The sequence below is a fragment of the Anguilla anguilla genome, chromosome 9, assembly GCF_013347855.1.
Source record: "Anguilla anguilla isolate fAngAng1 chromosome 9, fAngAng1.pri, whole genome shotgun sequence".
Classification (NCBI taxonomy): Eukaryota; Metazoa; Chordata; class Actinopteri; order Anguilliformes; family Anguillidae; genus Anguilla; species Anguilla anguilla.
This window is the reverse complement of record NC_049209.1, coordinates 54,223,268-54,234,051: the sequence shown is the minus strand read 5'-3', so window position 1 is coordinate 54,234,051 and position 10,784 is coordinate 54,223,268. Positions and strand designations below refer to the sequence as shown.

At 48.8% G+C, this 10,784-nt stretch overlaps 1 protein-coding gene and 1 long non-coding RNA gene across 2 annotated transcripts in view; both read right to left on the bottom strand.

Moving 5' to 3' along the window:
* The window catches only part of st6gal1 (ST6 beta-galactosamide alpha-2,6-sialyltranferase 1), a 16,521-nt gene extending 6,609 nt beyond the window's left edge, over positions 1 to 9,912 (bottom strand). The window contains exons 1-6 of the mRNA XM_035431614.1: positions 9,559 to 9,912; positions 9,254 to 9,383; positions 1,602 to 2,192; positions 1,151 to 1,421; positions 555 to 652; positions 195 to 296 (exon numbers count right to left, since the gene is read on the bottom strand). Of these exons, the coding sequence (XP_035287505.1) occupies positions 195 to 296; positions 555 to 652; positions 1,151 to 1,421; positions 1,602 to 2,192; positions 9,254 to 9,265 (1,074 nt within the window). The 5' untranslated portion in view covers positions 9,266 to 9,383; positions 9,559 to 9,912. The remainder of the gene's footprint in view (positions 1 to 194; positions 297 to 554; positions 653 to 1,150; positions 1,422 to 1,601; positions 2,193 to 9,253; positions 9,384 to 9,558) is intronic.
* On the bottom strand, positions 5,468 to 8,397 carry LOC118234828. Its single transcript, XR_004766731.1, has 2 exons — positions 6,525 to 8,397; positions 5,468 to 6,471 (listed from the first exon to the last, which is right to left on the bottom strand). It is a non-coding gene; the product is annotated as an uncharacterized LOC118234828 (long non-coding RNA).
* Positions 9,913 to 10,784: the final 872 nt, after the last annotated feature.

Genomic DNA, 10,784 nt, shown 5'->3' with positions numbered 1-10,784 from the left:
GATGTGCAGGTAAAGGTGTACTACAGGTATAGGTGTGCTGCAGGTATAGGTGATGAGCAGGTAAAGGTGATGTGCAGGTAAAGGTGTGCTGCAGGTAAAGGTGTACTACAGGTAAAGGTGTGCTGCAGGTAAAGGTGTACTACAGGTAAAGGTGTGCTGCAGGTAAAGGTGTACTACAGGTAAAGCTGGCTCACCTCATTCAGGTCAGAGGAGTAGGGGGAGGGGTCCCAGGCCACCAGGATCCCAGCGCTGTACAGGGAGCTGGACAGGAAGCGGTGATCATCTGACGCCATCACCTGCGATACATTCCGCATACCTTAAGCCAACATTCTGCAAACATTAAACTAACATTCTGCAAACATTCTGCAAACACTCAGCAATTATTCAGCAAACATTCAGCTGGGAAATACCATGAGAGCACATAACACAGTTCAGTCACGTGTATGTGTGTGTATGTGTATGTTTGTGTGTGTGCGTGTATGTGTGTGTGTGTGCGTGTGTTTGTGTGTGTGTGTGTGTGCGTGTGTGTGTGTGTGTGTGTGTGTGCCAGGTACCTGTGAGTTAATGAGGCGTACGGTGGTCTTGGTGCCCACATCCTTCTCGTAGCCCACAGTGGGAGCAGCGTTGAACCGCAGCACTGCATCATGGGAGTCTGGGAAGCAGGAGCAGCCAGTGTAATAACCACAATCCTGACATCATCACTGACACAGTATGGGTTTCCCTCACGGCAGCCATTTCATTTGCTATAAAAGCAGAATATGACATCATATAGACATTGTGTAAACTATGTCTTAAAATAGTTTTTATATCTGCACTACATGTTGGTGTTGTGTAACTGAGAGCATTCTGTGGTTTACTCTGCAGCAGTGCTGCTGTAAACAGCCACATACATGCATGAGGCTGGAAACATATCCTGCAATCAGAACGTTGCATTTGCTGCAGAGGGTTGCAGAAACGTTAGGGAGACGTTGTGAGAACGTTGCGTTTGCTGCAGAGCGTTGCAGAAACGTTAGGGAGACGTTGTGAGAATGTTGCGTTTGCTGCAGAGGGATGCAGAAACGTTAGGGAGACGTTGTGAGAACGTTGCGTTTGCTGCAGAGGGTTGCAGAAACGTTAGGGAGATGTTGCATGAACGTTGAGGGACTCTCACCGATCTCCTTCCCGAGCCCAGAGTGCTTCAGTGACCCCGCTGACGACACCACCGCGCAGCTCCTGAAGGGGCCCAGGTCAGAGGTCAGGGGTCGCGGGGGCAGGAGAGGGGCCCAGGGCAGGCTGGAGAAGGGCTTGAGTTCGGGGGTGAGGGTGGTCACCCCAACTTTCCCTTTCAGCTGGCACAGCAGCTCCGGACCCGTGCGTTTGGGGCCCCCTCCGCTGTCCGCACCCCCCTTGGTGTGGAATGGTACCCCGTACTTATTCATAGCCTGACAGGGAGGCAGAAAGAAAGAGAGAAGCGGAGAAGTGTTCTGTTAAGCAAGCTTTGCATTGTTTTGTCATAAAGCTGAAAGCATCACAGAAAAAGGCAAAAAAAACATAAAACAGCAGAATGAGAACAAGGGGCATAAATTGCCACCGTTCCCCCCTCCTCTCTCTCTCTCGCTCACCTGGTAGTTCTGCACCACCTTTCTCAGCCTCTTTCCCAGCATGCTGCTGGACATCTGCTCGTCCCACACCTCTCCCAGTGACCCGTGGGGTCCGAAAAGGTCCGAGTCGCTTCCCACGCCTCCTGCGCTCGTCCGCCTCTTGCCCCCAAAGATCCCCTCCAGCAGGCTCCGGAGTGGGCGGGGCATCAGCCAGGACAGAAACCCCGCCCCCCCGCCGGGCTCCCTCTTCCTGCTGCGGGACTCGACCCTGCCCCCCTCCAGGGTGCCGTTGGGGGCGGACAGCACCGGGATGGGGCGGTGGGGGTCCCCGGGGACGATCCCGGGGTGGTTCTGGGGGTTGACGAATATGGGCTTGGCCCCTCCGCCACCCCCTGCCCGCACCACCTTGATGATGGAGTGGGCGCGGGGCTGGGCGCGGGTGCGGGCCCTCACGCCGAAGATGGCGTCAGTGACGGGGACGCTGTTTTCGGCGCAGAGGGCGTACAGGAGCCCCATGGCCACGCAGAACAGCCCCATGCACAGCACCCCCCGCCTCGCCCGCCGCCGCAAACGCCACAGCAGACTCACGCGGTCCATCGCCGCTCCGGGGATCTGGGGGGGAGAGAGGGAGGGGGTGCGCTTTATCGCTCTTCATGTATCCTGCTGGGTATCGCACTCAGACAGTTGAGGTTCAGTGCCCTGCTGACAGGTACAAGGGCAGAGCCCCTCCTGCAGCCTGTGGAGTTGTCAGCTTGTTTCCTTGGCTACCACACAGCAGTTATCTGCTGTTTTGCGCATGGCGCCCCTCTACCTGACTCACAGACTCCAGCCGAACCACCCAGACCCAGCACTGGTGGGAGGGGGGTATAGTCAGCTCTGGGGTCAGGGTTAATGTGCAGCCCAGGGGTCCTAGGAACAGCAGCCCCCCCCCCCCCCCCCCCCCCCCCGCCTCCCCGCATGTGTGTGCCTTCCAAACCAGCGGCCATTTTGCGGAAGCTTTGAGAGAAACACACTCGGACTGGACTGCAGTCAGCTGCGCAGATGATTCACCTGAAATATGATGAGTAATGATACAAAAACACTGCTGTTTCACAACCGTTCTGACCCAGGAAACTCCCCGTTTCTGACTAAGGAAACTTCCAGTTTCTGACCCAGGAAACTCCCCGTTTCTGACCCAGGAAACTTCCCGTTTCTGACCCAGGAAACTCCCCGTTTCTGACTAAGGAAACTTCCAGTTTCTGACCCAGGAAACTCCCCGTTTCTGACCCAGGAAACTTCCCGTTTCTGACCCAGGAAACTCCCCGTTTCTGTACCAGTAATCTGACTTTGATAAGCACGATGTTTTCGTGCCTGTAAGCTGCCGACCAGGCGGACTACAAGGATTCCATTAATGACTCCACTTCAGCGATGCGTTTTCATCGGTTATGTGCTTATACATTCTGTGAGCGACAACGTTCGATATGAAAATCGAGCCGTAATGGAATGTTGATGACTGATATGTCGGCTATCGACCATTCATCGCCTAACTATAAGCTGGCCTTAAGAGCTCGGTTCCAGACTGAGTCTCTTTAACCGGCCAATCAGAGCAAGGCAGTGCAAACAGACAGCCATTTAATCGGCCTCATAAAAAAAAAAAACGGCATCAGGAAAGACAATCAGAGTCCACAGGAATGCCCTCAAGCGACTGCCTTAGAGTTTAATGCTTCTCCAGACCACAGAAAGGGGCCATTTACATTAATGTCTCATATACAGTAATTACGATCATTCCTGTTCGCATAAGACATTAATGAAAGACCCTCCATCGAGAAATAATGAGGGAGCGTCAGAGTTAATGAGTATAACGGTGGAATGAAAGGGTGGAGCTTAATCAGGCCCAAGGGACACCCGACTTGCATGGACAGGAACTGAAGCCTGGTCCTGCAGGTTTATGACTGTAGGAGGAGGAAGCTGACTGGAACCCTGCTGGGACTCCGCAAGCTGCTCTCAATTAAGCGTTAGGCAAGCGGGAACAAACATCTTGTTGATTTTACACCTGTTGGGTGTTTAATTTCCAACGAAATGTCTATTAATCAGGAATACTGTGAGGCACAATGGTGACTAACTGTCAGGACAATTTTTAACAGCTTCATGATTTAATTCCACCCACATGCTGTGTCCTTCACTGTGATCTCACAAGCAGTGATTAAAGTCAGTCACTGTTAATATGAAGACATCAGCTGTTGTGTGACTTTCTAATAAATCTTTGGATGGCCTTGTGGCAATTTTTGACTTTGCAGAAGGAAAAATGTAGACCAGTCTAGTTTTCCCCAAGCAGAGGGCATAGTCATGCATGTAGAACAGTGTACTTTTCCCTAAACAGAGGTCATGATCATGGATGTAGAACAGTCTACTTTTCCCCAAGCAGAGGTCATGGTCATGGATGTAGAACAGTGTACTTTGCCCTGTGCAGAGGTCATGGTCATGGATGTAGACCAGTCTACTGTTCCACGAGCAGAGGTCATGGTCATGGATGTAGACCAGTCTACTGTTCCCCGAGCAGAGATCATGGTCATGGATGTGTTGTCAGATTGACAGGTACGTGCACAGTTTCCACGGAATATGCTCCACGTGGTACTGCCTGGGGGGGGTGCCTTCACAGCCCTTGCACGTACAAATGGAAAGCCCTCCAGTCCAAAAACTACGTATTCAAAGGAACGAGACTAACAAAGCAAGCTGTATTGCCAGGAATTACCAGCTAGTTTACCCTTTGTGTGTGACTGCAGCCTAGCGTGTTACATGATTCCAGGGGTTTAATTGGCTGGTTCTGTGCTCGTGTCGCTCCACCTGTTTCCTTGTCTCCCGGGTCATGTGTTTGGTGGCATGCCCCGTTGTGGTCAGCCTCCCCTCTTGTCCTCTGGACTGTGTGAAACCCCATTCCCCTCGTCCTCTTGTTTTACCCCAATAAAAACTGTGCAAAATAACAATAATATTCAAAGGATGGACTGGGTTTTAGCCGCATGGCCCAAATGTCCCAATGGCAGTGGGAGTTAAAAAAGAAATTAAACGCCAAGTCTACTTCAGTCGAACCTTTGTCCTGTGTTAGTGCTTTTGCATATTGCCCCCCCACGGTAACTCATGCGTGACCTTTCATGCCCTCCAAAATTTCAGCAGTTAAAACACTACATTTTTATTATTAAACTTAGACGGTAATCTATACGATTTATTGCTTCATGGTTTTCATGCCGCCCAAATCTCTAAATTTCAGCCACCACCCCCCATCACACATACACATTTTTAAGCTGCAGGTGAATACTATTTTGACATGCCCACAGCTGCGTCACATCCTCCTGTCTGCAGGTGAGTGTCGGTATCGTACCGCCGTTACAGCACAGAGGAAGAGCCACAAGAGGAAGCAGGCAGTCCATCATGCCATAGTCTGGACATGATGACAGTGCCGGAGGGGACTCAGAGATGTTCACTTACAGCCCAATATTAGGCAGTCTGCTGGAGACCTCTAATGCATTAATGATTTACCCGCTAACCAACCCCACTTCCTGCCCGTAGCTGAACCGTTATAGTCCTGAAAAGGTCAGTGTCTCGTTCTGCAGACCTGCCCCGTCCTGAACAGCTGACCTTAATGTGACCGACCAATGAAAAGCAGAACACTGAGAGCGGATAGCCACAACACCAATAGCAGGGCTGAAAACATGCTAGCCTTTATCAGCTGGGATTAAAAAGCCAACCCAGAAGCAAACAAATGTATCCGTTTCCATACGGTAACATTTTTTTATTCAAATTAGCATTTGGATGAAATTTAATAAAGAAAAAAAAATCTGATGAATATGAATTCTTACAGTCTTAAATGCATGTGTGCCCTCTACGACTATATAAAAACATGACTACTGTAGTATAGTAAAAATATTTACTTGCTTTATTTATTTTCAAATAGGGATTCAATTAAATTAGGAAGAAACATCTGTATGAACATAATGGATCAAATTTATTTTTTAAAATTCATGTGCAGCATCAAAACTGCATCTACGGCCAGTCACGCTGTGAATGAGGAGTTTTCTCAGCACTGTGGAGTGAGACAGCTGCAGCCTTAGCCTATCTGTCCAACTGCCACGCATGAAAATACGGCCAAACTACAGACCCATATAACAGAACCCCACACAGTCCAGCTCTGCATAGAGCAGCTCAGGGAAAGCTCACAGCTCAGAGGGAGCCCGTCTGGGACAGAGACCAACTCCAGCTCGGCAACCACACAATTACAAACGACAAAATGTCAGCAAACTGACCTAAAAAATACTAATGCAGATTGTCTTGCTAAATGAACTGAGAGTTGAAGCCCTTTCAGAGTGAGAGCGCTGCTGAATTAAACAGCTCAAACACAGCGACCGCAGGCCCCGGCCTGATACCGAGTCAAGGTGAAAGACCCCTGGGAAAGCTTGCGCATGTCCACGGGCTCGCCATGGAAACGCGCTCACCATGGAAACGGGAGGCCTTAATGAGACCCGGTTCTGCAGGGGGGAGAGAGGAGCCAGACAGAGGAACCCCTCCCAACATTTCAGCCCCATAACCTGACCTCTGTGTGAGAGACCTGAACACCTCCCATCATTTCAGCCCCCATAACCTCACCTCTGTGTCAGACAGACTCTCCCAACATTTCAGCCACAATAACCTCACCTCTGTGTGAGAGACCTGAGCACCTCCCAACATTTCAGCCCATAACCTGACCTCTGTGTGAGACCTGAACACCTCCCAACATTTCAGCCCCCATAACCTCACCTCTGTGTGAGAGACCTGAACACCTCCCATCATTTCAGCCCCCATAACCTCACCTCTGTGTGAGAGACCTGAACACCTCCCATCATTTCAGCCCCCATAACCTCACCTCTGTGTCAGACAGACTCTCCCAACATTTCAGCCCCCATAACCTCACTTCTGTGTGAGAGACCTCAACACCTCCCATCATTTCAGCCCCGATAACCTCACCTCACCCAACATTTCCGTGCGTGCGATCGATGGCTCTGAGAACCCTGGGGGATCCAGGGTGCACCAGTTTTACCCGTTCCTGGCCTGCAGGTGTCGTGGGAAACTGAATGTGTTGGTTGGCATGTGGGCCTGGGCCTGGGCCTGTGCTCCAAATCCTCGGTCCAATATGAGTTTATTATGAGACAAAATGCCGTACAACATCAAAATATAATTTAAAGCTGCTTGGTCACTTTTGTTGTCTAACATGTCCCAGTTAAGCTGGTAAAATACTAAATCTGTAAAACATGTCAAACTGATTTTGCCTCATTTTCTCTGTGGAAAAATATCAAAAGACAAAACAAGCAAGTTACATTTGGCTCCCGATCTGACACTTCTGGATTTCAATCAAAGCAGCCAATCTTCTTCTGTCTCCCATTTACATAAACGCTCCCTGCAACATACAGTATTCCCCAGGTCTTGAACGATTGGTGCCGCTACACCTGTTGAGAGTTATGGACGAATCGATCAGTCACACAATCACAATGAGTGCATGTTTGATAATTTGATTTAATCCTTTCCGCTACAAACACAATCAGCTAGTCAGAGTTTGAGCGCAAGCTCTCAATGTGCTTCACGGCTCTCTAGCTACGTCACCTGGTATGCTACAGGAAACCTGCAGTTTCCTGTTTCTCTACCGTCCCTTCAGCTTTGGCGTCCGAGTCTAGCTGCTATGGGGTAATCCCAGCCGGATGATTTATGGGCACCAGGTTCACTTTCAGAGCAGGAGTTGTGTGGGCATGAGAACACTGCTCCTGCCATTCCTGGTAGTATAACTTACCTTTTGCATATGCAAAAAGCCTACAGCTCCCACCCAAACCGGTCTGTTTAGCTTGACGAGAGAAAAGCTCTCTGGATTTTTATTTCAGCATGTTTGTTAGACCGTGTGTATAACCGTGAATAATATAAGATGGCTGGAATAGAGTAATTGGGGACCTTTGGCTGTGAATGAGAGGTGTAGGAACAGAGAGGTTGGTTCCCTGGAGGAGCCTGGAATGGGACTGTGGGGGGAAAGGGATTGCTTTTCCCCACAGAAAGGCAAGAAGGTCTTACGGTGCTGTTAAGGTGATGTTACCTGAAGAGGAGGACTTATCCAAGGTGACTTTCATTAGCATAATTGTCTGTTTTTGCTGCTGGATATTTTTGCTAAGGTAGTAAAAGTTGTTATTTTGGGTCGGGTACAAGGCGAGCATCCCATCTGGGACGGGAACCTGCCAACCCCACCCACCCCTACTTTCACACCCTTTTACCCAAAATACCCCATACCCTTCAGAACTCCACCTCTCCAAGGGTACGGATGAGGAGTGGATCACCACCTCACAGAAATGGTATCTTTTGGGCTGTGGAGCGGGAGCCAGGCTGACCCAAATGGAGATCTAATGGAGCTGTATGTTGGGAAAAGGGCCTGTTGGGTTGCCAGAGGGGCCCTTGGGATACTGACCTCCAATAACCCCCGTGTTTCAGACTGAGAAATAATGGGGTTATGACTTTCCGCTCTTTAATGGGGTTATGACTTTCCATTTTTTTTTCGTTTTTTCCAAGGACAGCAGTAAGATTTTCCCTCTGTAAGATTTTATTTTCACTTTATTCAGATGGGAAAAGCAGAGAGGCCCACAGACAGAGGTGGAATATGACTTGCTATCCTGGCTAAGTAGTCCAAACGTGAGGATATAAACATGGGCTGGACTGGACTGTTTCCAGCGGCCTGGTGGACTGAGATTAAAATGGAAGACGCCCTGCTGGGGCGCCACAGATAAAAGAAGGTCTTTTTGGCATCTAAACTCAGAGGGTACAGCCACCCCCACCCCCCCTACCATCCCCCCCCCCCCCCCCCCCCAGCACAGTACTGCACACACTGAGCCTCAGGCAAAAGGACAGGCCCAGACTGGAGGACCTGTTCTCCGCTCTACGCTTTCCCACGATCCCTCTGTGCTCCGCTGGCTCAGAGGGAGCAGGACTGAGATGGAGTTTGGAGTGAGCTGAATTGTGGGAAAGAAAGGCTCGGTCCAGCACAGACATCACAGAAGTTCTGAATGTATCAACTGTAAGTCACTGAGCATGGTTTGCAGTGCTGAGGTGGCATTATGACCAGGTAAATAACAGCAAAGATTTGTCATAAAAGGTGGGAACAATTGCAGACTTAGCCCCCTGTGTGTATTCTGCTAGTGCTGCTGCTTTGAGCTCCATGCATACCCCACTGGAGTGCTTTAATCAGCGCTGTGTGTAAAATCGCTGAGTAAAACTCTTCTTCCTCTGGCTTTCCAAATGACCATTCTTTTCAGTTAGTGAAATGGTCATTTTTACCATTTTGTTTAAAATGAAATAAACCTAATACTGCAGCCAAGTTGTATTCCAATACAAAAATTATGCCATTGCAGCAGACAGTTGGCTGTGCCTTTAATGGTAAAAACAGAGATACCTTAAGGCGAAACATAAATTAGATCGTGGAAAAGTAATCCTTCCAATGTGTGAGATTATCGAATGCATAGTGATAAACTGTTTAAATCTAACCATTTCACATGTGAACTCATACCCGAAAAAACACAGGCCTCCGTTACAATTGCGCGTCCTGAAAACAAAATTAGCGGACGACCAGTTTGCATGGACACCTACACATTGGTGCGCGCGCACAATGTGACAGCGTGCGTGGAAAATGCGCTCACCTTATATCGCATTTTAACAGGTTTTTTTTCTCTCTCTTCTCAGTTGTCCTTTTCTTTTGGATCCGCCATTCTGCGGCTGAGAGCGCTTGCTTCGGCAGTGTGTTAGAGCGACTGAATGAGACCGAGGTTGCTTAAAAAAAAGGGGAGAAATGGATTCAGAACCGCAGTTATTCACAACACATTTATGCGCATGCGCGCATAACTACACCTTGTTCTGCAATATTTCATATTCTGATTCCAATGGCGCATATCTTTATTTTGCAGTGCAATGACGGAGTAATGGAGTAATGCATTGATATGCTTACCTTGCCGAGCCCGCCTAAGCTGCAGCGCCGTTGTGGTCGGGCTTGTGGCGCCGCCTTTAAAGCGGCTGCTGCCTTCTTTAGCTTCGCTTGTCTTTGCTCCGCTGCTCCTTCGACACGCTAAGAAGGAGAGCGCCAGAGGCAGAGTTCCCAGGCCGCATCTACAACATCTGTAGACGAGCGATGCGGGCGGGTACTGGCGACCGAGCCCCGGGCGCTGCGGCAAAGGCTGTAACACTATACGCATCTGCGCCACAGTCACTGCGTTCGCACCAGCTGCACGGGCAAGCAGAAACAGCGAAATACAATTCAGTGCGGAGTAGAGAGCAAGACAGAGAGGGGGGAGGGAGGAGGGGAGGAGATGTTTGTGTCTGTTATTAATAACCCGCCTCCCAGTCCCATAAACGTAACCTACGTAATGTCCTAATGTCCGACCCTCTTGCTTTGGCTATGCAATACAAATAAGATGGAATGAGTGTAGTCCCTGTGTTTTATTGCAGTCAACAGTGGACATACTATCAGCAGTAAAATGTCGCTTCAGACAAAGCGGTCATTCAAGCACAGAAATGACCACCTCCCAGACCATTGAAATTTTATTTTTAATAGTTATATCTGCATGTAGGAGTAACTGATACTGCTTTTATGATTAGCTAAAGACCGCTTGGAAAGATGTCGAGAGCGAAGCATTTGCGTTTGTTTGGATGGACTGGGGAGTAAATCAGTAAACAGCCAGCATTGCGTGTCGATTTGTAATTTTTACTCGCTTTATTTTCTTATGCCCTCATTAACATCCGCAGTGCAGTGGACTCACTATGACATGCATGCAAAGGCAGTTCGCAGTTTCGTTGCTGCCAGCGCGTGCCACACGGTCCCGCTGTTATCTCCAACAGATACAACACAGCGACGCACCGTGCAGGAAATAATTTTACACTATAACGGGAGTACCTGGCGTGTGAACTGGCGAATGCATTGTATTATGTTAAAATAGTACAACAAAATGTGCTTTTCTTGCCTATTAAAACGTTTTTAATAGGTATTTTGATGTGGATGGCATTTTAAAAATATATAAATATTTTATTGCTAGCCTACTCAGTAATGGCAAAACAGTAAGGTTTTTTTTTAAGGGTTTTTCTATCGTGGCCTTAGTAACGTCAGAACCATTGTGTTTTTCTCTGGCTAAAGTAGAGAGGCACATTGTCTCAAATGTTGACTTCCTGTTTGAGTTGTGT